The sequence below is a fragment of the Hemicordylus capensis genome, chromosome 4 (genome assembly GCF_027244095.1).
Source record: "Hemicordylus capensis ecotype Gifberg chromosome 4, rHemCap1.1.pri, whole genome shotgun sequence".
NCBI classification, from domain to species: domain Eukaryota; kingdom Metazoa; phylum Chordata; class Lepidosauria; order Squamata; family Cordylidae; genus Hemicordylus; species Hemicordylus capensis.
Genome location: NC_069660.1, coordinates 239,150,883 through 239,178,468, shown reverse-complemented (window position 1 = coordinate 239,178,468; position 27,586 = coordinate 239,150,883). Strand labels below are relative to the sequence as shown.

At 41.8% G+C, this 27,586-nt stretch overlaps 1 protein-coding gene across 1 annotated transcript in view; it reads left to right on the top strand.

The window, feature by feature from the left end:
• MTCL1 (microtubule crosslinking factor 1) overlaps positions 1-27,586 on the top strand; it is a 155,371-nt gene that overhangs the window by 94,950 nt on the left and 32,835 nt on the right. The window contains 5 exon segments of the mRNA XM_053247105.1: positions 547-1,872; positions 2,818-2,973; positions 15,386-15,478; positions 20,244-20,474; positions 23,990-24,181. Of these exon segments, the coding sequence (XP_053103080.1) occupies positions 547-1,872; positions 2,818-2,973; positions 15,386-15,478; positions 20,244-20,474; positions 23,990-24,181 (1,998 nt within the window).

The following is a 27,586-nucleotide window of genomic DNA, read 5'->3' as shown; positions in this document are numbered from 1 at the left end:
CTGCATTGCATCCACAAGCTATCGCACAATATTGGAATTGTTTGCAAAACATTTGTACATTCCCCTTGCATTGGGAAACATCCACATGGTTTAGCACATTTCACTGTGCATGTAAAGCCTCACCTAGTGAAGGCTCTGCAGATCATGGGGAAAGTGGGCAAAAATTGTAGTGTTGCTTGCCATTTTCACTCCCCCTTTTTGACTGGCCCCTTACTTGACTGCTAGATTTAGTTACAAAACTTCTACAAACTCATAATTTCTAAATCTGAAATCAGTATGACTGTATGTAAACAAACACTTCACTTTTTCCAAATTGCTTTTCTTCATGCAATTTTTTAAACATAATATTGAAAATGTTTGTATGTTAACTCTTTTTCTTAGAATTTATGAAGTATGATTTTATCAGTACCTAACTGGACATGTATTTATTGGATTCTATGAAGTGTCTTTATGCTTTACACAGTTATGACCAAATTGTGAGTTTTTAATGTGTCTTATTTAATTTTCTCTTTTTTTGTCTTTGTTTTGGGCTGTTTTTATTGGCAGGAAGACAGTGCTGACTTAAAATGCCAGCTTCAGTTTGCCAAAGAAGAAGCAGCACTGATGCGTAAGAAGATGGCCAAGCTAGGCAGGGAGAAAGATGAACTGGAACAAGAACTCCAAAAATATAAGACCATTTATGGAGATGTAGAAAGTCCCCTCCCTATTGGGGAGGCAGGAGGACCGCCCAGCACAAGAGAAGCTGAATTAAAGCTTCGTCTGAAACTGGTGGAAGAGGAAGCTAACATATTGGGCAGAAAGTTAGTGGAATTAGAGGTGGAAAATAGAGGTATCAAGGCTGAGATGGAGGATATGAAGTGCCAATATGAGAGATCGTGTCTTAGCCAGGACCATATTTCAAGCATTCCTACCTCACCATACGGTGACTCTGTAGAGTCAGCTGCAGAGTTGCGCCGTCATTTGCAGTTTGTAGAAGAAGAGGCAGAACTGTTGAGGAGATCTATCTCTGAAATTGAAGATCATAATAAGCAGTTAACAAATGAACTGAGTAAATTCAAGTTTGAGCCTGGACAAGAGTCTGGCTGGTTTGATGAAAATGCTTCCAAGTGTGGTGGTTCCTTGCAAGAAGAGCTGAAATCAGCCCGGATGCAAATCAATGAGCTGAGTGGGAAAGTGATGAAACTTCAGTATGAGAATCGTGTATTAATGTCTAATGTGCAGCGCTATGATCTTGCCTCACACCTAGGACTGCGAACTTCAAGCCCCAGAGACAGTGATGCTGAGAGTGATACAGGGAAGAAAGAGAATGACAGCGAAGAAGGCCGTCTACCTCAACCAAAAAGAGAGGGACCCATTGGGGGTGAAAGTGACTCTGAAGATATATTTGAAAAGACATCAGGTTTTGGGAGTGGGAAGCCATCAGAAGTTAGTGATCTGTGTTCTACTGAACTAACAAGGGCCAAAGAGGATGCAGAATCTTTGATCAGCATTAAGCATGAGGCTGAACGGCTTGAAAGAGCTGTGGACCGTCTCATCACTGACACAGATAGTTTAATTTATGAAGCAAAGGTACACATAACCAGGAGTGCTTCCTTTGAGCAAGGTTTTGAAAAAGATGAAGGAAAAGAGGAGAGCAAAAATGAACCAGAACTTTTGGACACCATTAATTCAAGGATGAAAAATTTCCAGAAAGAACTTCAGACCTTCCTGGAGAAGGTCGACAACATTGGTGGAGGCCTAAAAGAGCAAATGGAAGATCTTTCCCCTGTCCCTCACCTTACGGAGTCTTCCAGTTTTCTGTCTACAATGACATCCATATCCCGAGACTCACCCATTGGTAACCAGGGAAAAGAGCTGATCACAGATTTTCAGGTAGGTGGGTTTCTTGTTTGACTACGTGGTTTTTGCTACTCTTTCTTGCTGCACTGATGCTAATTTTATTCATGGCTGTTTTGTTACGTTTGAAGTATAAAATGTTTTGTAGGTTTTCTTTTTAAATCTCTGCTACTTTGGTTCAGAGGCTGTTGCTCATGGCAAAAAGGCTAAACTAACAGAAGCAAAAGGCATAAGTTTTTCTCTCTTTACTGGTCTATTATAGCAAATGCTATATTTTACTCATAGTAGTTTTGTTAGCTGTTTTGTTTCAACAGACTGTGTTGACCAACAGGCAGTGCCAAAATAAATGTTCTTTTGAAGCCCCATTAGCAGTTTTGCTAATGAGTGTATATCTTTTTTCCTACTTATGCCCATTCCTAAAATGAAGTGTGTTCTCAAAAGGTCTTGCCGAATATGAAAATCTAATATAAAATAAGTTATATTCTTGAAAAGCTTGCTTACAGCTCTCTCACATAACCGAGGGGTGAGCAAGAAGCACTGTAGCCAGCGAAGGACTGCCTTTCGTAACGTGTTTCCCCGGGCCCATGTCTATGCTGCCACAGCTGCCACACTGGATATGGCTTTTTTTGCACGGTACAAGTAAGGATGGAAGAGCCTTGTATCTCCATATCCTCCATAACTTGTATGCTTGCCGTTGGTTTGACTCATGCATCCTCATTGCATGCGCCTCATAACCAGTGTTTGCATTCTTTCCCCTCTCTTTCTCTTTTTTGCTTTTCAGATGTTTCAGCCCATTATTTTGCTCATTCTCATTTTAGTTCTGTTCTCTTCACTTTCTTATGCCACTGCATTTAAGTTGGTTTTTCTGTTCATGCTTTTCTTTGTCTTGTAGTTTTTTCAGTCGTCTACCTTACCCATTTTTGTTTTTTTATCCCCTCCTGTCCTTTTTTATGTTATAAACTCCACCCATGCACCTAACAGTCCAAACTGAGGGATCAGATGGAATGGCAGCACAGCCAAGACCATGGAGACGAGCGAGAGATTCACCACCAACGAGGCACCACCGAACCACACGGCAGAGCTGATGGAGACTTTAAACTCTACAGGCCAGGAAACAAGGGTTGTTTCAGTCTAGAGGTCAGCACAGCCTATTAAAAGTCTCCTGCTGCCTTGAAGGGGAGCAATCAGTGTTTGTTATAGGGACTGAGCCAAAGTTTGGGGAAATATACTTGTGAGCTGCCATACACTTTAATTTAAATTAAACAAACAAACAAAACCCACAATTCTTGTTTAAAATGTAAAGCAAAAACATGGGCATTTTTTGCCATCTCTTTGTTCATAGTAGCCATCTCTGATATAGCTATAATTTATCTGGAAGGTAGTAGATAATCAGGATCCCACATGTAAAATGTGGAGAGATGTTATGTTTGTACCATCTCATTGGATGGCTTTGGAAAGCTCTTGAAAAATAAACTACATACCTTAGTATTCCGTTGGGCAGTAGCAGCTGACAACCAGACTCATGTTTTCCATGCCAATAAAACATTTCATGTGCCCAACTGGAGATTTTTACCAATCTGAAAATATGTCCCTGAAAGTTGTGGGACCCTCAGGGACATCTTTTTGGGAGACACAGTGGACTAGGAAGAAGAGATTGGAAAAATCACTGTTCCCCTGTTGAACATGCATAACATTTTTTGGCAGGTGTAACATTAGACTGGATGTCAGCCAGTATCTGCAAAGTTGTGGTATAGTATGTCCTTTGTAATTCCCAAGGCAGAAAATAATCTTCATAAACGGAACACCTTTTGTCACTTCTTAATACTTGATACACTTAAATGATGTTGACTTTGTGGACATTACCCTGAATCCCATGCACAAAAAGGCTTTCCTTTTCTTCTTTGAAGCATTTTGTGTATATATGGGGGTTTTCCACTGTGTACATCACTCAGTTACATTCTAATAGAAGAGAACAACAAAATCCCTGCAAGCACAGAGCTCCATACATGCTAGGCTGTAGCTTATCATTATCCATATGTGATTTGTTGCAAACTGTCAGTTTATAGTTTGGTTTTTTAAGCATCCATTTCCCTCCATGGAGAGTCCTGTTTGGAGCTTGCCAGCTTTAAATGCTTAACTAGGGATATGTACATAATTTGAATAGTACACCCACAGTGAAAGAGCATACAACATGTTCTGCTTATTTTTTAAAAAATTCTGAGTTGAGTTCAAGGGAACCTGATTCTGGGTGGTGTTAACAGCAGAAGCTGGCTGTGCCGAAGTTGTTTGGGTGCAAAGAAGTTACACTATTAACCCATCTCCCTACTCTATCTCAAAGTAGTTTTTTGAGGAAAGAAAGAACAAAAAAGTGAATTGAATAAATGTTCCTACAGGGCTTTACAAACACAAAAGATAGACAGCCCGCCTGAAACATAGTTATAAGCAAGAAAGATTCTTTTCACTATCACTAGAAATTGATTAGCTGTCCAGTAAGTCTGTCAAATCATTGCAAACATGGAAGGATGCCGGGTCTGCGCTGCAGAAAACAAAACAAAACAAAAAAATACTGTTAGTCTTGATTTGTAGCACTGGTTAACTGGTTTGTTTCAGCTCAGCCAGCCACAGAGTGAATGAGACTAAGAAAGTAAGACTGGGTTCACACGTACACTCTAACCATGGTTATAGCTGGCTGAGGTTATAACTGCAGTACACCTGAACACATGAAACCACTGTTATGGGCCAAAAGCTAACTCCGTTTTGCCCTGCCAAACTCAAATCGGGACCTTGGGTTTTCTCCAAGGTTCTCTGCTGACAACTGTGGTTTTGCTGCCAAAGCGTTACACCCAACTGCTGACTCAGCTATAACTGCAGTTTCACACCCATTTCCAAACCCCAGTCATAGAGACAGAGGTGCAGAACCACCCGAGGATGTGGCTGTTCCATGCTTTAGGCACTTCTCACTGGTAGCTACTCTGGGGAAAAGGCCACGCCCCTCCTGTCAGCTGAGCAGCTAGGGAGTTGCCAGGCTACAGGGACATCACCACGACCCATCCTGGATTGGCCAGCCTGTCAAGCTGCACAGCTACTTGAAGGCACCCCCATTCCCACTCCATCCCTTGCTCCCCTCACCCGGCCAGCAGTAGGGTAAGGGCAGAGGATGACAGGATGGGCACTTAATGCTTTGCTCCCCAAGAAGGGAGCAACAGTCATGTATGTTAACAAACACAAACACTCCAAGTGTCAGCACAAGCATGGCATCCCTTAACTGTGCCAGGAGAAGGGCAAATGGCTGCGGAGGGAGCACAAAAGGCAGACCAAATCAGGAAAGCTGGAGAAACCAAGTATATTTTTATTTATTTATTTACACAGAAAGGATGAGGAAGGTGGTATCAGCCCCTTCCCCGAGTGGGGATATTTGCTCCCTAAGTCTTGCTCATGAGAAGAACCATCTGTGGGCACTAATTGCAAATTTACACGATGGTATTCACATGGTATGTGTTGGTACTATCTGTGCATGCTGCAGCATTTTCCCAATGAATGCTCTTTCACGAGAGTGGCAGACTAAGGGCAGCAAGGGAGGATACTCTCTGCAGGAAAGCTGCATGTACAGGCCCCTAGGCAAGTGCTGTCCTGGTCTCAGTGAGTGCAGCCAATCTGCTGTCAAATCCTCTATCCTGCCAACCCACTTGACAATGGGGAGATGTGCACCCCTGCCCACGCTGCCATCTGGAAACCAAGGATCCTCTCTCCACAGATATCCATGCCAGGAGATCTGCATATGGCGGCATGCTGGGCTGGCACCAGGAAATTTGAATGGTTGAAGGGTTCATGCCGCAGCCTGTTGTCCATGCAAATAGTTTGTGTGGGGGTACTACTGGCAGGGTTTGAAAGGCAGTCCCCAAGAAGGGATTCCTAAGCAGCCAAGTCGTACTCTTTTTTCAGAGAAAGGTTGGGGAAGTGGGGCCCAGCCTCTTCCCCTTTGGGGGGTTCTTTTCCCCAAAAGTCTTGCTCATAATCAAGGCCAGTCACTAAAATCAGGGTCAACTGAGATCCTTTTTCAGGGATCCAGTCACCCAACCCAAGGCTCAGTGGCCAGGCATGGGAGTGAAAGGCTGCGGGGACACCCCCAGACTGATAATGCACCATCAGAGTGGAGAGGAGAGAATTGCCCAGACAAATCTGCTATGATGCCAGTTGGCAAAAGCATCCCCTTCTCCACCTCTCCCTCATGAGAGTGTCAGGCCATGGGTGCTCTGAATGGAGCAAGGATGTTTTCTGGGTTGCAGCCAGGGAGTTTTAGTTACCCCAGAGACCACATTCCTTTTCTTGGGGACTGCGGACAAGCTGATGTGAAACCATGCCCCCTGCCTGTCTGCCCACCCATATGTACACATGTACCCTAGCCATTGCCCCAGAAAGCCTATCCTGCTGTCCAGGGGTGGCCAGAGAACAGGGGACTCCCCTCTCCTGTCAATCCCCACACCTGTAGATCTGAATATGGAGCAAGGACAGACCAGGACCCGGGGGTTTTGTTTGCGTGGAAAGCTCTGTGCAGGCATCTATTCCTCCATCAACACCACAGATGTGCCCGGGCAAGGGGAAAAGGAGCATCTAGATGACCCTTGGGTACATAAAGGTCTGCACAGAGGAAGAAGGTGTGGCGGTTCTGTGGGGATCTGTTCTACTTTTTACCAAGAAGTGGGGAAGTGGGGCCCAGCCACTTCCCCAGAGGGTGGGATTACAACCCCTGGTTACTCCTCATCAAGGCATGATGACGAGTGTGGCAACAAAATGACATGAGTGACAGGCCATGGGTGCTCCAAGAAGAAATGTGTTGATGTGTGTTGGGAACCAGTGAGTGGGGATATCCCTGAGACTGCTTTCCTGCTACTGAGTTCCCTCAGAAACCTGCCCCCTGCCTGGCCATTCGCACCACAGGTGCACCATCTCCGGGGGTCTCTGAGTTGGGGGACCAGATTCAGGGTCAGGGAAACTTGGCGTCAGGGAACTCTGCTGCCCCGAAGTCAGGGAGCAGAGAAAAGTACTCTCTCCTGTGATTTGCCATGCCCCCTTATCTCCATATGGCGCACAGATGGACCAGACCTGGGGTTTTTTTTAACTTAAGTGAATGTACTGTCCTGTTGGCCCACCCCATGGCTGTGCATATAGCACAGAGGGTTTGGGGATTTCCCCTGGGGTGCATGAGGGATTCAGAGGTATTTGGAGAGAGGGAAGCAGCAGGTTATCTCCCTATTTTTAACTAGAGTGGGACCTCCTTGGATTCCCTGGTGGTTAAGTGGGCAGCTCAGGTTGTGAACTCACAGTCCATGGGTGGGAATAGCACCTTAGCAGGCACAGGCATATCACCAATAGACCTCTTATGAGAGTGTGAGCCCGCTGGGCAGCAAGCTGCTTGCAGCAGCTTTGTGATGACTCTGGCTGGGTTTCTCTGCCGGGGTCTCCCCTCACAACATTTTCTCTGGTCATGGTGGGACAAGCCCCTCAGCATCCTTTGCCCTCCCCCATCTGCATATCTCATTCTGGTGGGTTTTCATTTCTACTGCAGCACTGAAAGTGGGATTCAACCCCTGCCTGGGGACCCTACCCACCCCTCCCAGGATTCCAGTTTGTGTGGTGCTTTCAGGGGGTAACTATGGCATGGCTGGCAGAAGAAGCACTGGCACTGCAGGCCTTTTAAAAGGCTTTAAGGCAGAGCGCTCCGAAAATGCACAACCACGCTCTGACACCATCCCCCCAGAGCCAAACGCAGCCGGGCAGCTGATGTGGTGACACTTTACCCACAGTCTGACCACGGAGTTAGCTAGGAGGCAGAGTGGCAGGGAGGGGCTTCCCTCTCCTTCAGCTCCAGTAAGGCCAGCTGTGGCTTGCTATACATCTGCAGCGCAATTTGGAGTTAGGAATTATAACCCTGGTCACAATTAACTGCGGTTATCTTGTATGTCTGAATGCGGCCTAAAAAAAGGTGTTAATGTTTGATGATGTTGATGTTAGCATGACTATGCAGAGTTGGAAGTATAGTCATAAGATACTGAATAATGACGTGGTTTTCATGGCCCATGCCTCAATAATTGTGTTCTCTTAAGGTCTAGGGTCCAAAATGATCTCCTTATAGAAGAGCAGATATGCATAGAGACTTTAGAAGTTATAAATAAATTTAGTCCATTTGTCACAGGACATCACCCCAAATAACTGGAGGATGAAGTAAATTTTAGTAATTCCTTACCAATTTGCATATCCCACAGTATCCCAAATCACAGAAGTCAGGTTTTCAAGTTAACAATATAACAGGATGATATTTAGCACAGATCTTATCTAATAGCCCAAGGATTAGGGAACCCAGGAGGAACATTTATTACCTTTATAAGCCTGAGGTACATACTTATTTGCATATGATGTACCTTAAATGAAACTGCTTTACAATATTTACCATATTTTAGATTTTGTTTAAACATGGTTTGGTTAATCATTCTGGGCTAAGAACTATGAGAGTATGAACACTAACATAGTTACTTGATACAATTGAAACATTTTCATTATTTACACAATCAGAGTGGCAAAACACTGGACTTCTACTACCCCTCTAAAGTTTGTTTAAAGCACGGAATGGTGTTTCTTATTTGTGCCCTGTGGGGGGTGGAACCCTCCACATGGATTTGTCTGGAATAAAAGACCAGGATTAGCATAAGACTGTGAAAATGTTCCCATAAACCACCCTGATTATATGAACAAAAGAGTGGCTACAAGATGCTAAAGTTTAACTAATCTTCATTAAGTGATCCTTCAGAATGTTCCCTGAATGACGGATCTGTTGTTCTAATCAGCATTTGTGACTGTGAGAGCAGATCCATGGGCCTTGTTTATTCTAGATTCATTCAGTCTACTTGTTTTCTTTGTTGAATTAGGAATACATAAATTATCCCAGTCCACAGAAATTTGCCAGTTGAGAAACAATTTCTTCAAAGTGGACAAAATTATACATAATTAGAGAGTGAAGGTGGGAGGAGGCTCAAGTGGTGACCAACTATTAAAGCATTATGTTGAATATAACAATATTTTATCATTTTCCCTATTTTAGTACAGGCAGTAATTTGTTCGTATATATTTGTGCTCTTTTCAGAAGTAACAGTTAACAACTGCTGAATACTGGCAATAATTTTCAGTTCAGAGCAGAATTTCACCAAACTATTTTTAAACTCTGTTTTTTTTAATGTGTATAATTTAAAAGTGGGATAAAATCAGGGAGAGGAGGGAGGCAAGGTATATGGCTTATATCAAGGATTATAATACATATCAGACATGAAAAGATGCACATATATGTTAATATCATATATGATTTTGTGTTTTTACAATATCTACTTAGTTTTCAATTTGTCATCCTATTATATTATTCTTACGACTTGAGAGATGTAGCAAGAATTGGCACAATGTATTGTAAAATACCATAATCAATTAAATATGGTACAATTTATATCTACAACTCAAGAAGGTCTTATCATGAGATGATAAACACAGGTGAGAATAATCTTTCAAGAGGGTCTTGCAAGGTTCAGCTGTCCCATTCAGAGGAAACAAACAGCAGACTATACTTGTGACAAAAGTGTTCACATTAACAAAATTGGACTTGGGTTCAGATATTATGCCTGTCAGGAGTGTAAACTGCTGGTTCTCGACATTTCCCTGATATCTTTACTGACAGCAGGTTGTGTGAACCTGCCCTTTGTCTGGATGTCACCCATTGCCCACATCAAAATGGCTTTACTACAGATTGCCACAGGTTGGTTCCCTGTATCAAAACTGAATATTTAGCTATCTTGTACATTAATCCATTAGGGATTGTCTAACTTTTTTGTTGGCAGGACCTCTTACAGAGTATTTGCCATGAGCATAAAAATCACTTTTCAACTTGCAGTACAATCTCATCCATATATACTTATACCCAACTAAGCAGAGGATCGCAGCCACAGCTTAGTTTTTAACCTAAAAAATTTAGTATTGAAGTTGCATTTACCCCCTCTAAATTGAGTCTACAGTAGATTAATTATTAAATTAAAGATGACTCAAGTCTACTGTCTTGCATTTGAAACCACCCTGTAGTTTTAAGTTACTTTAAATTGCTACCATTGTTGGAACTGCATTAGCAGTTATTAGTGTGAAGTGATATTTAGGATGTATTTATGTAAACTCTTGGGCTAAGTACATGCTTCAAGGGAAATTAGCCTTCTTAAAAATGCATTAAGAAGAGGACTTTAAAACCAATAATTCAGTTGCTTTGGTAGAGAGGAGAAGGCAGACACCTGCTGAGATGTGTGTCAACTCATTAATAGATAGAGTTCTGCCATTGGGTGGAGCTTGAAATCTATAATAGGAACGGAGAATTAGATCAAATGAACTGCAACTACCGGTAGAAGAAAAATAGCTGCTGGTGCTATTGTACAAATGCTTGTACAAGTGCTAGTGGAAGAGTTCATACAGTTCTCATGCTTCCATTTGTACAAGCGCTTGCACAAGCAGAAGTACATATTTAGGAACATAGGAAACTGCCATATACTGAGTCAGACCATTGGTCTATCTAGCTCAGTATTGTCTTCACAGACTGGCAGCGGCTTCTCCAAGGTTGCAGGCAGGAATCTCTCTCAGCCCTATCTTGGAGAAGCCAGGGAGGGAACTCGAAACCTTCTGCTCTTCCCAGAGCAGCTTCATCCCCTGGGGGGAATATCTTGCAGTGCTCACACATCAAGTCTCCCATTCAGATGCAACCAGGGCAGACCCTGCTTAGCTATGGGGACAAGTCATGCTTGCTACCACAAGACCAGCTCTCCTCTCCTATTTGGATTTAACTTTTTTCTTTTTGCACAACACTTTAATTGGAGTTGTGGTACAGCCCTTCCATGAGTGGGGGATGCCTTCCACATGCTGAATCACATCTTTGGATCCAACTCATGTAAACAGTAATTGTCACAATTAAAAGAGACCAAGAAGAATCTGTACATTCTATATACCATGTTTAGTACTAAGAGTAGATTCAACTATTTATTTTTCCTAAGAGAGAGAGAGAGAGAGAGAGAGAGAGAGAGAGAGTGTGTGTGTGTGTGTGTGTGTGTGTGTGTGTGTGTGTGTTGCTTTTCAACAGAAAATTTCTCAAAACACTTTACCAGGGATGCCCTCTGCCCCCATCCACCCTCCTTCCTGCCTCCACCCACCGCTTTTGTGGTGAGTGGAGGTGATGAGGTGATCGCAGCAAGCAGGCGGGTGTTCCCCCTCTCCTGCCCGCCCTCTCGACCACTGCAAAGTGGCAGGTAGAGGCGGTGGCAAGGAGGGCAGGTGCACACTCGCCATTGCCCACCCTCCTGCCCTGCCGTGGCCAGGAGGGCACCTGGGCAGGAGGTACCCAGGAAAAGTGATGGGGCAGGTGGTGGGTGCACGGGCAATTTTTGCCTGGGACACCTCTGCCCTTGGGCTGTCCTTGTACATTACATAGGAAAAAGTATGAGAAAATGGGTCCCTGTTGCAAAAAGGCTCACCATCTTTAAAAGGCACATACAAAGCATCAGCAACAGCCACTGGAGAGGCTAGGCTGGCCTGACCTGAGACAATTGCTCTCCCCCTGCTACATACAAGAGAGCCACTACTTCAGAGATGTGTTTGGCCCAGTTACCACTTTTGGATGCTGTATCCATGGTGGCCCAGCATAGGGGCTGCATTTTCAGTCCAAGAGGTTCTGTTCATTGAACTGGCTGAGGCCCCACACAGGAAAGGGAAGCAGCTTGGTTCGCATAATCCAAAGGGCTGTCGGAGAAGCTGTGTCTTACCAGGCCAGGTTTGTGCTGGCGATTCTTAGTAATAAGGGCTGGAGATTTGTGCATTTGTTGGCTAGAGAAAGTTTGGGTGGTTCTGCTCCACCTGCCTAGTATAGCTACTGCTTAGTCTGCAATAGCTTCTACTTTCCTTGCAATTTCTTATTTCTGTTGCTTAGGCTCAAACTACATTAAGCAGAGTTTCAGATTCTTTACTCTACATTTTTTAGCCCCAGACAGCCTGGCAGGTTGTGTCTGAATGGAAGCAGACTCAGTGAGAATAGTAATATTTAAAGGGACCAGAGGGGACAAGACTAGACACTCCTTTTCTGCATACCTTTCTCATGGTCTGTCCTAGATTGCACTGTGTGTGTTTATTTTAAAAGAACTTAGTGTTTTTAGGTTTCTGTAAACAGACTGTGCCTTATTCTAACCTTTCCCCTGTATCTACAGAGAATCTTGTGTATAACAGACCACCTTAGACTGAGTAGAAACCTAAATCTTTGACATTCCTTATTGTATTGGCTTCAGCTTTCATATAATACATTATAGAAATGTATTTTTTTTGTTCTCATGGACATGTTTCATTAGTTCATACATGACTCTTTCAGTGTTTCGCACCACTGCCATATCAGCAAGATCTTTTATATTAGTGAAAAACATCCTCTTTTCTGTACTGGATGGTGAGATTTCCTCTCCTGGATTTTTTTTTTTTTTTTAGTTTTAAAATTAAGTGAATGGTGAATTTTTTGAAAAATCATGTGAATTCAGTTTCAAGACTAATTTGTACAATTATTGATTATTGATAATACCCCTCATACAGAAAAATAATAATTTTCCCTATGCTTTCCCTGTGCTGTGTGTCAAATTATAAAGCTGATGAAATGATGGTCCAGGAATACTAATTATAAAAGAACTGTTAATATCCAAACTCTAAACAAATTCAGAAAATCATATATAATATTGCATAAAATTCTGATTGTCAATTGTTTTAGCAAAAGGCAAACCCAGGTATAATCATTATTAGCACAAAATTACCATTTGTTCTACAGCATAAATAATACTGAATGTTTTAGCTTGTAGGTGAACTTAGGCAACACCTTCTGAGGACACTGTCTAATATTCAAAGTAATACATGCACACATTACAGTGGAGGGACAATCTTCATTGATCTCCCCTTTCCTCTGAAGCAATCTGTGACTCCCGCAAATATATCTTAAGTGTCCTGCAGCCTTCAGGGTCATATATTCAGGAGTCACAGTGGGCTTCAGAGAGAAGGGGAGATTGACAAAAATCAGCCTTCCCCTTTAGCACCAGAGCAGCATTAGCAGCAGCACTGCTTCATTAGTCTGGATGTTGGCTGGTGCTATTATTTCAACAATTGCACTCTGGGTGTGTGGACCCCTGCAATTTCCCCAAATGTGTGAAACTCGACTGCATAATTTGTGGCAAAAATGGTAGCTTCATTGAAGGAGGACACCGTTGGTCATTTTTGGAATGTACTTTATTTTGTGTGTGCACAACCCATGGGAGGCTTTTTGTACACCAATGTATTTATATTCCCCTTAATCTTGAGTGCATAGTAAGTTGTAAAGTTTTGCAGCTTTCACAGACTTAGAAGATGGATCAGAATTTCTTGCCGTTCTGTAAAGAAAAAGGGCAAGAATGATTTTTCAGTGGCAAGAACATGGGATCCAAATCCTCTTCCTATTTAAAATATTCCTTTGTTTAGAGGAATGCCTCCCCCCCCCTTTTTTTTTGGTGGTCATGGAATTTGGAAAGAGAGGGGCTGCTTTGATGAGTAGATTGTGAAATTATAAGCAACAAGTGTAAAAAGAATGTCAGCAAAAATTATTTTGGGTTTATTGAACACATTCTTTTGTTGTCGGAGTGTGAGGACCCAGTCCAAAGAACTATAAATTCAACAGAAGAATGTGTGATGCATACTGCTATACTTGCATTCTCCCCAGCTGATTGGGGCTGGACAGCAGAAACATTCCATAATCCTGATATGCTATGAGTTCGGGTAGAAAGAGGGGTGGAGGTTGGACAGATTGTCAGGGATCTGCCCCACTCCATCTCCCCAATAATGGACTGATGCTATGAGAAGCAATTATCTATTACACCTGAGTTGGAGGTATAGAGGAAGTATCCGTATTGATTCCAGTAAGACAGATAGCAGTTTTCCTGGAGTGGGACCTCTGTGGCAGGTGCTGTTCTGTGTTGGTGTTGTGTTTTAGTAATGCTGTACTAGTCTATAGTTTACACTGTGTATAGCCGATTGCTGCATTTTGTGACTATAGTGTGTTTTTGTTTTGTTTTATGATATAATTGGGACACGGTGATGAATACTAGTATATACTGCCTCACCTGCAGCATATACATAATTAGGTGAGAGAGAATAGGGGTGGTTATAAGAGTCTTTTAGTGAAGTGATGTAACAACTTGAGTTTCATAACAAATTGGGATGTGTACAGTATTGGGGTATTCATATACCATATATTGTAAACCACACAATGTGATTGAGCACATATGTATTGTATTATTAGGATTGGACTTACTACAGGCTGGAATCATAAGTTACTTCATATCTTTTACTCAGTCTTGAATAAACCAAGCATGATCTTGTTAGGAGCTCAGCTGCCCCATTTATGGACTCTCACCAGGTATTGTCAAGAATAGATTCCTTGTGATTAAAACTTAGAAACACTGGACTTGAGAAGAAAATTTAGACTGATAATATAATGTAGTCTCTCTTAGGAGTTCATTAAGGAGGCAATGAAGAAGAGGAGGTGGGGGACCAGACCCCATTCTCTACACACATTCATTATACATTGTGTGTGTGTGTATACACACACACACACACACACACACACACACACACACACACACACACATTCATTAGAACTTGTGGATAGAATTCTTCACATATAATGAGCAAGCATAGGTCAGAGGCAGAACTTGACTGGAGCACCAACGCCCCGCCCCCCACCCGCCCAATACACCTTCATTGTCCCTAAACTAAGGTAAGATATAAACATCTTCAAATATTTGAAGTGCTGTCACATAAAAGGAGCAGACTGTTTCTCTGTTGCTCCTGAGGGTAGACCTAGAACCAATGAATTGAAATTACAAGGAAGCCAACTTAGAGACACTAGGAAGGATTTTCTAACCGTAAGAGCTGTTTGTCAGTGGAACAGCTTTCCTCGTGCAGTGGTGAGCTTTCCTTCTCTAGCAGTCCTCAGACAGAGGCTGGATGTCAGGTATGCTGTCACAGCTTCCTGCAATGAGCAGGAGCTTGTATCCCTCTCTACAACCTGAAAATGTTTCACAATATGTAATCTTAGAGATCTAGGCCCTGATCTAAATATAGTTACAAGACCAAAACAGCATTCACAGACCAAAGCAGTAGTTGTGTGAATGTTTGTGGTGTTATCCACTTTGCGATGCGGATGCACGTATGCATCCATACACTTTTTGTGTAAATGGGGAAGCACTGAATGCCCTACATCTTAATGTGCACCCACATCAGATGCTGTTTCAGTCCAAGGGAATTCATCTGTGTGGATTTTTAACTCTTTAGGGAATACATTTATGAACACAACCAATATTTGAACAATGACTTTCAGCTAAGTCTTAGTGATGTCTGTCCTGTAGTGTTGTCACACCTGTAAGAACTCTTGCCCCTTTATCCTGCTAATCAGCTCAGGGACTACCATGTTTTACCTGTACAGAATATATCGATACAGGAACTTCAGGCTCAACTTGAGCAGGAGGTGAAACTTCGTCAAGAAGAGCAAGAAACATTTACGGAGAGGATCATGCAGGTAAATATCTAAGCTAGCCATTGGAAGAAACTTTTCTTTGGAAAGGTGCATCTGCTGTTCTGACTTCCAAAGATTTGCTATTTCATCTAGATGTAGAAAGTAAGAATTTGGAAGCTGTTTGAATGTGTGTCAGTGTCATTTCATATTAGATGGTTTTGTTTTAGTTGAACTATAAACAGATAATATTTAATGCATTGTCTTGTTGATCTTGGAATCGTAGCATTGGAGGGGTCTTGTAGGTAATATATCCCAACCCTCTGGTCAATGCAGAAATTCAGAGCTAAAACATCTCCAACAGATAGATATCCAGCCTCTGCATAAAGACCTCTAGTGATTGAGAGACCATCACCCCCCTAGTTACCTGATTCCATGATTGAACTGCCTTACTGTTGACGTTTCTCTAAAGTTCAGCCAAAATCTGTCCTCTTGTAACTTTAAGCCACTAGATCTAATTTAAAGAAGCTGCAGAGAATAAGTCCTTGTCCGCTTCTATATGATAGCCTTCAGGTATTTGAAGAGTGCTATCATGTTTCTCCTCAGTCTTCCTCTCTCTAGGCTAAACTCATCCAGTTTTTGAACCTTTCATAGGGCTTGTTTTCCAGAACCCTGGCTGTTTTTGTTGCCCTCCTCTGAACCGGTTCTAATTTGTCCATTTCCTTCTTAAAGTGTGCTACTACCCGGTACTGACACAGTACTCTAGATTAAGTCTGATTTAATGAGGAATAAGTTGGAACTATCACTTCTTGTGACTTACACATAATGGTTCTATTAAGGGAGCCTATAATAACATTAGCTTTTTCTGAAGCTACATCACACTGCTCAGTCACATTCGGTTTTTGATTGACTGCGATCCCAAGATCTTTTTCATGTACTACTGCCAAGCCAGGTATCCTTCATCCTATACCTGTGCATTTTATTTTTTTCCTCATAGCAGAACTCTGCATTTGTCTTTACTTAATTTAATTTTGTTAGCTGCAGTCCAATTTTCTATTTTGTCAAGGTCATTTTGTTGTTGTGTTTTTGTTTTCTGAGGTGTTAACTATCCTTCCCAGTTTTGTGTCATCTCCAGATTTGGTGAGGAGTCATTTATTTCCTCCAGATATTCCTCTAAGTCATTGATAAGAATATTTAGGAGTTTCAGGCCCAGGACAGAGCCCTGCTGCACCCCACTTGAAGCCTCCCTTCAGTTTGATGGGTGCTCTTTAAGTTTGATTTGTGAAATGGTATTATCACCTAATCTGCATTTGACCAGTTTGCTAACTAAAATATCATGGAGAACTTTGTCAAATGCTTTGCTGAAATCAAAATTAATTACATCCACAGAATTTCCCCAATCCAGGAAGCTAGAAATTCAGTTTTAAAACAAGAGGTAAGATGAGTCTGACAGGATTTATTCTTGGCAAATCCACGCTGGCTTCTGCTAATTAACTGTAACTGGATAGGGCCAGAGTAAATGGCCCTATCCACCCCCAGCACAGTACCTCCAGTGTCTGTTGCTGGTGTCTATCGTGTTTTTTTTAGAATGTGAGCTCTTTGGAGACAGGGAGCCATCTTATTTATTTATTATTTCTCTGTGTAAACCGCCCTGAGCCATTTTTGGAAGGGCGGTATAGAAATCAAATTATTAATAATAACAACAACAACAACAACAACAACTGCATTGTTATCAAGATGTTTACAGATTGACTGGTCTATATAATCTGTTCTGGTATATTGCCTGGTATAAAAGTAAGACGGACTGGTCTATAGTTCCATCGATCTTCCTTTTTCCTTTTGAAAAAGGTTGGTTCATTACTAGCTTCTCTTCAATCTTGTGGCACTTAATCCATTCTCCAGGATTTGTTCTATTGGTACTGGGATTACCTCAGCAAGTTCTTTTAGTACCCCAGAATACAATTTATTTGGCCCTAAACTTATTTAAGTTAGATAGATGGTTCCTGGCCAGTATTAGAGCTGACTGCAATCCTGATCCTTCGCCATTTACATTGCTGTTTGTGAGGTTCCACTCAGTTGAGCAGTTCCACATTTTAGTCACCTAATAACATTTTGCCATCCTTGCCGAGCAGCGAACCTCCCTTTAAAAAGTACTTTTATTGTTCTTCACGTCCCTCATTAGTCTTCACTCTTTCTGAGCATTAGCTTTCCAGACACTGTCCCTACAAGTCTGGGCTACTTGTCTGTATTTGTCCTTGATGACCTGCCCATCTTTCAGTTTCTTATATATGTTCTTGTGCAGCTCATCGCTAAACCTTTTGTAGAATGCTATTGGCTTTTTAAAAATGTCTCTCACAAACTTTATGTCTCTCCCTTTTAATAACCCCCTTCTTGAGGAACTCACACAGATCTTTTAATGGTACGTCCCTCATTCGTTTTCTCTAGCCACAGGATCCTACCTAGTGCTTTTCTGAGATTAAAATCAGCTTTTCTGAAATCCAGAGTATATGTTCGACTACACTTACCTGTAACTTTCCATAAGGTCAAGAATTTCTACATTACGTGGTAACTTCCCCCAAATTATGACTATTTAAGTCTCAATGATAAACTCTTCCCTATTGGTTAGAATCAAGTCAAGGATAGCAGATCTCCTTCTATTCTCTACCTTCTGAAAAAGGAAGTTGTTAGGAAGACATGAGGTATTTGTTCGAGATAGGATCCTTAGTGGAGTTTGTCTCCCAACAGATATCAGAATAGTTGGAAATAATTAGAACACTACTAAGTCTTGCTTCCTTGAAACCATCATCCACATCTTCTCCTTAGGGAACATAGGAAGTGGCCATATACTGAGTCAGACCATTGGTCTATCTAGCTCAATATTGTCTACGCAGATTGGCAACGGCTTCTCCAAGGTTGCAGACAGGAGTCTCTCAGCCCTATCTTGGAGATGCCAAGGAGGGAACTTGGAGCCTTCTGCATTCAAGCATGCAGATCCAAGCATCCCAGAGTGGCCTCATCCCCTAAGGGAACTACCTTACAGTGCTCACTTGTAGTCTCCCATTCAAATGCAAACCAGGGCAGACCCAGGGCAAGGAGACAATTCATGCTTTCTACCACAAAACCAGCACTCCTTGTTGTGGTGGTTTGTAGCAGACTTCAGCTACAAGGTGATTTTGTTTTGTTTTGTTTTCCATTTATTTTTATCCAGATGTTCTCCTTATGGCTACCATGTTTTGTGGTGTGCAAAATGGTTAACATATAATGCTATTCTTCCTCCCTTGCTGTTGCATCTGTTGTTCGTTGTTTTTTTGACAAGTTATATTCTTCAATTACTACATTCCCATCTTTGGAGTCATTCCCAAGTCTCAGTTATACCTATCAAATTGTATTTACCTTACTGTAAACCTTGTTTTATTTCCCATAGTCTGTGCATTAGTGAATAGACCTTGGCAAGCCATAGATATTGTGTTCCAGTGTCTCTCCTGCTGTTTTATTGTGAAGTTGACAGGAACCATAATTCTGATGTTCATTCATACTGCTTTAACAATGAATCAGGTTTATAAGAATGTTGGTTGTTAGAGGAATATTGTTTGGTTTTTCTGATTCTACTTTCAGATGTACTCAGTTTGGACTATTGGAAGTAGTATTGTGAAACCCATGTAAGGAATCTAATTAAATAAAAAGCCTCTAGAAGCAGTATTTTTCTAATAATAGTTTATATTCATAAAATATATTCTAGAACTATTTAATTATTAAATTGCTATATGTTGCTAGTGGGTACAAATTCATGCATATAAGTGTGGTCTGTAACTTCTGTTCATTTGCTTCTGACCAGCTGTAATACATGACTATTTCACTTATTAATGATTAGCAAACCATCTTCTAAATGGAAGTTTAATATAAATTGCAGTTTGCTCTCTTTTTCATTGTTTCTTTAGAAAGATTTGGTATTGATAATCTAGATGTGAAAGTAACAAATAGGACTTGTTGGTAATAGATTCTCACGTGTCTCCCCCCACCACTGCCCCCCGCCCCATTGAAGAATGGCTTTCTCAATGAATTCTAGTGTAGGTGCTGTAGTAACCCTTTGACTATGTGCTGTTTTTGTTTGTTTATCTGGTTCATAGCCAGACTTATCCTAGAGGCTCAGGACAGGTAACAAACGGTACCTGGTGCTGGGCACCTCAGTATTCGAATATACATTGCTTTGATTACAATAGTGTCCTTATTCTCAGCCTGCATGTTTCTTCTCTAATTTCTAAGGATAATTCTGCAAAATGAGGAATTATTGTTTTAGTAGTACTCACCCTGGAATGCAAGCAGAGCTTTTTTCCTTATGACACAGAAAATAGTATTCCAGAAAGGAAAACTGATCCCCCACATACACACACTTTACAGACAAAGAAGGAAAAGATAGAATTACTGAAGCTGTGAGCTTTTATGATGAGTGGTTAAAAAAGAAGTCAGCAAATGCAATTTGCATACAGCAGTAACGGGGCCAGGGTCATTTGGAGAACATACCTAAAAGATGCAGTGAAGAGAGATAAGTATAGGGGATAAAAATGTTTACGCTGCAGAAGTCTGATCCAGCTTGTTAAAGTAAATGAGCTGTGTATTTCTGCAGCAGGTTATTCAGATATGGTTAATTAAATTAAGGCTACAAGCTGTGGTCTTCAGGTTTCTCGAAAGTCAGATCCCTTGCCAAATTCAGTTAGCTTATGATAACTGGAATTAACAAACTTGGTTTACCTTGCCCCAGTGAACAAAACACAAGAGCAAACCCTCTAGGGCAGTATCCTGTTGATGTTATGCATGGCTGTTCTGTTTAAAGCTGGAAGAGGACCATCTGCAGAGCCTACGGAGAAAAGACTTAGAAGTGCAAAGCTTGACTTTACAGAACAAATTGGAAGAGAAGACCTGGAGTCAGGAGAAAAACCTGATGCATCAAGAACTCAGGCATTTCAAGCAGAACACCTTTCTCCTGTATGTCAAACTGAAATGGTTGCTGAAACACTGGCGACAAGGCAAACAGATGGAGGAGCAAGGAGAGGATGTACTCGAGGTAACTGTCCCATGTCGTTTAATGGAGTGAAACTGCAAGCAAAAGTACTGTGAACAAAATACATTTTAAGAAATAACCTTGCCTCAAGTTTAGGTGTCAGAGCTTCCTTAACTATCTGATCAGAATTGCACTGATTATACAGCAGAAAAGGTGCTGATGTAGAATTTGAAACTGTCTGTCACTAGCACTTTTGAAAGAGATTTTCAGTGAGGGCTCTCCTGTATAGCAATTTAAGTTACCTGTTACTCTCTCTAAATTTACTGGAAGTATGTTGAGCCAATCAGTAGCCTTGTAAATGCCCCCATAGCATCTAGAGTAAGGCCCTGGAAAGCAGACACAGTAGGCTGTTAGAACTGAAGAGATCACTGTATTTTTAAGTCAGTCTGGGGGTGCTCTCAACTTCTGTGTTTTGAAGATGGCAGCAGGAACACTGAAAAGATGCTTGGTTTGCATGCTAGCAGTAGAATCTTAAAGCAGCATCTTGAGGGAAGAGAAAAGTAAGCCATCATAATTTATTCTGTTTGCCTCTCCAAAATCCTGTCATTAGTGAAATGTTTTTCTTGTGTCACTCTTAAAATAACTTATTACAGAAAGTTGATAGGAAGGAAGTGAAGATGACAGTTTGGCTCAATCAAAATATATTGGAGAGAGTGGCCCCATTCTCATGTAATGCAGTTAAATGGGGCAGTGGGTTGGAATTGTGAATGTCCAAATGTGTAAAACCGCGGTTTCATATCAAAAGTGACCTGCGATTTCTCTTGCCAAACTCCAATTCGAACCTTTGGTTTGTAGTAGTTTCACCACTCCAACCTCAGGTTTGGTGGTGGTAGCATTATATTTGAATGCAGACGCCACCATAACTGTGGTCTTGTGCTGTTTCTGGAACCAAAATCAAGAGGGCGGCTCAGGAACACACCCACTCCATGCTTGCTGCGCTTCTCAATGGCGGCCTCTCCGAGCACTTGCCTGCCCTCTGTTTCTGAATGACTCAAGCTATTGCGTGGCAACAGGGATGCCACCATGTCCCATCCCAAGCTTTTAAGCCTGTCAAACAGAAAAGTCATATGGGGGGGTGCCTTCTTCCCACTGTGACCCTTGTTCCCCACTCCTGGCAATCAGGAAAGAAAGAGGACAGGATGGCAAGATGGTCACTGTGTTTTGCTCTCTAAAAGTGAATCGATAAATATGTTCACAAGCACATGCAGTTGTGGTGGCACCATAAACTGGGCAACCCAATTACATTACAACCCAATGCCCCACCTGGGAATTCTTGAATGGCACTGCTCTATTGTTTGTGCAATAAAGTTTGGGAAGGGGGCCCAGGCCTCAGCCCCCTCCCCCTCCCCTTGGGTTAACGTGTGTGGTCCCTAGGCTTACCCGGGTGAAGAATCATCCAGCAGGATCAGCATTGCCTCGAGTAATGGGAGATTCCTCCTTTGGGATGACTATGTATGCTGCATTGGAGCAGACCACTCTCATGAGAGTGGAAGGCCATGGGGATACTCATTCACAACTCATGAGAAGAACTGTCTGGCAGGATAGGTACTGGGAAGAGTAGTTGTTAATGTGCAATAAAAGCCCTTCTCCCATGGACCACCCTCTCACAAGAGTATTAGGCCATGAAGATACACATAAGATGCTGCTGAGCCTGGTTGCTCGGCACAAGTAAGCCACAGCAATGGGTACCCCAGCAACACCTCTCAGTCTTGGTAACTGCTGCAAAGAAGCAGTCCAAACAGGCCCTCTGGCATTCCAGCTGCCCATGGGAACATATCCATCTTTATTTTTTTCCCCAGAACAGCAACCCTACTCTCCAGGATTCACTGATAATTTGGGCTCCCTTCTCCCGCAATTCCCCATGGTGGCTGATCTGCATATGCCACAATGTAGGTCCGAACCTGGGAAATTTGAGAGTGAGGATCTGTTCCCTGTTCCGGTGTTTCCCTAGTCTGCCCATCCAGGACCACCCAGACACATGGGGCAGCAAATTCCCCTTTGGGTGCATTAAATGGTTGCCTGTAAAGTAGGGCGGGGTCACTGTGTAAAAGTTCTATTATTAACCAGAGAGAACAGGGGGCCCTTTATTTGACTGGCCTCCCTCATGAAAGCACATGAAGTAGTGTGCTCATGAGAGGACTGAAGGTCTTGGAGCCTCCTGTCCTTTCCAGTGGACTGGTCCTCTCATAAAAGAGCTAATCCCCAGGCAGCAAGCCAACACGGTGGCTGGAGTATAGTTTTGTGTCCCTGGACTGCCTTGTCAGTTTCAGCCATTGCAAGAGCCTCCTTGGTCACAGCGGATTGAGACCCCAGGATCCATTGCCCTCCCTCATATGCATCGTCCCTCCTAGGAAGTGGACACGATCCCTTTCTGGAGTAACAGAAAAATAGTGCCCCTTGGCATCCCCTGTTGCCAGCAATCATGCTTATGTGAGAATGTTTTGGTGCAGAGTGGAGGGCAGCAGTGCAATTGCTGTCAGAAGAAGGGTTTGCATGGCATTTGAAGGGATTGAAATGCCCTTTTCATTCCGAAAAGGCACAGTCACACTCAGCATACCCCCTTGAAGACCATGGCCAATGGCTGCCGCCCTCTTGATGTTCTAATGCCTTCCCCACAGTCTGGCAACAGTAGCACTATGGAGCTTGGTGGAATGTAGCCTTGGTGGACGAGGAAAAGGGAGTGAACTCACTCTTTCTTGAAGTGAGAGTTCACTTCAGGGAGTGAGTGAACTCCCTGGCAACCTCTGAACCCAGAGATTGCCAGGCTGTGGTTGGACAAATGTCTGTGATGGAGTTCATGGTTACAAAAATTAACTGCGGGCTCAGCAAACTCAGTTTTGCATTACATGCAAATGCGGCTGAAAAACTGAATCCAAATAATTCTGCATATCATGTAACTAACTTTTCTGCAGTTCTAATATATTTGTCACGTCTGCTATATCTTTTAGCATTTAGTGGCTTTGTGCTGACCTGAGTGTTTGTGTTATCAAAATTAGACTAAAGGAGTGATCTTTTGAATTAGACTGGAATATGTTGTTTCATGAAAGTTTACACTTCTAAAACTTATTTGTATGCTATAAAAACCTCCCTCCAATGTGGTAGACATATCAAGAATAATCGTCAAGGCTGTTGCATAAATATTGCCCATAATGGAATTAAACCTGTACTTAAAGTTTCCATCTCAAATGGAAACAACCCTGAGATTTTTGGACATGTAGGTCAGATTAATAGTCTTAAAGAAGTGCTTAATATAATTAATGAACAAATTGCAGGTCAAAGAAGTAGTAATATTCCTATGTTTTGAATCTCCAGTATACTTCTGTCATTGCACATTCAGGACTCAATACAGAGCTGTTTCTTTTCACAACTTTCTCTCATAAGGAGTAAAGAATTCTTATAATATAATGGAATAAGGAAACCTTGCACAAGCAGAGTGTCACAAACTTACAGAAATTGCTGGATCAAAGCCTACAAATACATAAATTTGTATTTTTGATTTTATTCATCTGCCATTTTAGTTGGAACACATTGAGCCCACTCCAGAATTCAGCTTTCAATCTGAGCAAAAGGCTGAGGAACGGGAGGAGGAGGAAGAGGAAGAAGATGATGTAGTGTTTACACCGACAGATTATTCTCAACATTCCACAGTTGAAATAAGTGACCATGGACCACAGTTACAGACTGCAGAATTGTTGCAGCATCAAAAGCAGGTACCAAGGCAAATATGCAGGTGCTTACACTGTCCTAAGAATCAAATTCCTTGTGTTCTGTTGCTCTGCTCTGTTGGATGGATGGATGGATGGATGGATGGATGGATGGATGGATGGATGGATGGAGTGTCATCAAGTTGGTGTTGACTCTTACTAAGCACATTGACAGATTCTCTCCAGGATGATCTGTCTTCAACTTGGCCTTTAAGGTCTCTCAGTGGTGCATTCATTGCTGTTGTATCGAGTCCATCCACCTTGCTGCTGGTCATCCTCGCCTTCTCTTTCCTTCAACTTTTCCCAGCATTATGGACTTCTCAAGACAGCTGGATAGTCACATAATGTGTTCTACCTGCTCTATCTATCTATTCTGCTCTATCTAGAATACTCTTAATCATAGCCATAACAATGGCCCACATGTTGTGCAGTGTTATGGTAATGGAAATCAGGAATTTGCACTAGTGCAAGAAACTATCATAACTTCAACAGCACAGTTTTGCAGCTTATCTTATCCAGGTGTAATACCTGGGCAGCTAATTGTTCTTGAGCAAGCATACCATGTTGGCTTGTTTCTTATGCTATCACAGTTGTGCAAATGGAAACACTGCTCAGTTATACAAACTCCAACACAGCAGAATTCTTGCACATGAATGCTGCACTACCGCAATATCCTTCTGTGACTGTAATGCACAACATGTGACTCACAACATCATGGTCTCACATGGAACAATATGTGATACAATGATTCCAATTACACAGTAACATGAATGTGTTTCAGCAATTATATACGTATTTAACCAGAAGGAAGAGTTATGACATAATTGAAGCTGCATTTTGGGCTGATTCTGTAAGTGCAATATTCCATTTCCTATTGTGGCTCCTTGCCCATAAAATATCCTTGTCTGATGTATTTCAATGTCCAGAGGCTTATTCCTTCTGAACATCTTTGTAGCAATGGACCACCTAATCACTTGCAGAGGGGAGTTTTTTGTTTCATTTGTATAAGTTAAGAATCAGACATATGTTAATCTTACTTCTGGGAATAAATTATTCAAAAACTTTTACTTTTTAAAGAGATAGTTAATGTTCATTTCTTATATTTCCCCTCAAGTTGATTGTTACCTTCTCCTATTTGGGGGAGTGGCCTATATTCATATGCATTATTTAGGCCTCATGAAGTAACAATAAATATAGTAAATTGGTAATCTGAGTTCTAAAATAATAGCAGTATCTAAAGATTTGCAGTACAAGTCAGGTTATTTAAAATCATTGGCAGTTTTGTCAATGCACTTTGATTTTAAGTGTATGGAAGTAACTAGTGCTTAGCGAAATGAAGTAGCCACTTTATTCCAGCATTTATTTATTTATTGGGTTTTCAGTTACATATTCCAAATATATGGAACAATAATGTAAAAATTAAACAATAAAGGCAATCAAATAATTTCAAAGAGCAGTGGCAAGTAGTTACTACAGCTGTGATTGGCATATTCCGATATTAGCATCTGAATGAAAACGTTTTCAAAGCCCACTTAATTGAACCATGTCCCTGGATCTGGTGGATTTCATGTGGAAGATGGCTCCACAATATTGAGACTATAACAGAAAAATCCCTCTCAGCTGTTACCTGAGCAGCCTCCATTTTGAGCAAGTAAAACCATAATGTACAACAGGGCTAAGACTTGTGCCCCAAAGTTACCAGCCTGGGAAAGGCAAGAACTGCACCCAATTCTCTTGTATCTTTGGTGAAAAGAAATGTCCAGCCAAGCAAGCAAAAGTCCTTGGGCAATGGCGAGTCTGAATGGACTGTTCTAACCCCATTCTAACGCAATCAAAACTCCTCCTTACAAGTTATTTAATTAGTACACCAAAAGCCTATCTGCTTTGTGTCCCTAAGAGGTAGTACTGCCTCACCCATTCATCTCTTACAACCCTCCATTTAGAAAATTAACATATATAGCCCCTCCCTGTCATGACCTTGGAAACTTCCTATTCAAATGCCTCCCCTGCCTTTGTGGTGGTGTTTCTTAAACCCTTATAACTGACCTGGACCCCCTAAGCCTAGTGTGCTTCCAGAATCAGGCTTGCTGACAAACATTCTGTCCAATACTTATCTGGAACTTGCAGCCAAACGCTTGTGCCTGTAGTTTCCTCTGTATCCTGAAACCAGTCTGTGAGACATACCATGTCCAAGCTCTGCCTAGAATTCTGGAATAGGGTGCCTGCCAAACACCCAGATGTGGGCAGCCTTGTGTTAGGTGCTATGGCAGTGTAGAAAGCCCCTCCAGCCTTACTGTTCCAAGGAAGCTGGATCTCCAGCCAAAGATCCAATTCTCCCCTTTTGAAGAATTAGCAACACAGGAGAAGCATGAACTGTTTTTCTTTTCCACCCCATCTCCCTCTCTCTGTCCATCCACCTTGATCTTTTATTCTTCCTTTCCTCACAGAAGTTTGACTTTGGTCACCCCCTGTTCCCTCTCTTCCCTCTGAAACAGCCTTCAGATCTACTCTGCTATGACCACTCTAGTACGCACTATTCGGTACCTGATTATTATATTGTTCTCTTTTACCTCTTTGGAAAAGACCCTTCTCCTGACTCTATCTGCCCCCTAGCATACTTTCAGGGATGCTTCACTATCTGGATCTGATCCTAAGTTATGCATGCCCACTGATTTGGTGTTTGTTAATCTAGGCCTGCTCTACGGGATAGTTGCCTGCTTCCCCAGCTGGTCAGTGTTGGCTGCAGAAGGGAAGTGTTCTCCTAACATCTAAATAATTACCCCAGCTTCAAAGAGTAATTCCTAAGAATTGACTTGGTGTCCCTCTTAACACGCAAAGAGACACGGAGCCAAGCAAGCATGGTAACCCAGTCATTCTCACTAATTTTAGAGTAGGAGGCATTTGCAATACATTGTTGCTACTAAATTTCAGAGTGCAGGAGGGCACATATTCATATTTCACGTCTTCATTTTGTCAGTGATGATCATAATCTCCAACCAGAGTAAAATCTTTTTAGTGTAGTCTAATAAATGATGATGATTGATGATGATTAAGATTAATAATAAACTTTGTTATTATCAACGAATTGTTCTCTGGCTGGTTCACAACACAATATTAAAACATCCAATAAAAACACATAAAACACATCAGTTCACAAAACACACACACACACAAATACAAAATAGAGTACAAAACAATTTAAAAACTTTGTTTTTTAAGTCATTTTTTTAAAATCAAAGGTCTTTTCCTAGTGTCTAAAAGAACAAAGTGATGGTGCCAGGCAAACTTCACTGGAGTTGCCTAGACATAAATTTCTGTGTCTAGAATTCATAAGCAGACAACATCTGGATCAAAATCTAGCACTTCCATCAGAGGTGCTAGTTGACCACTGAATTTCTGACACAGAACTAG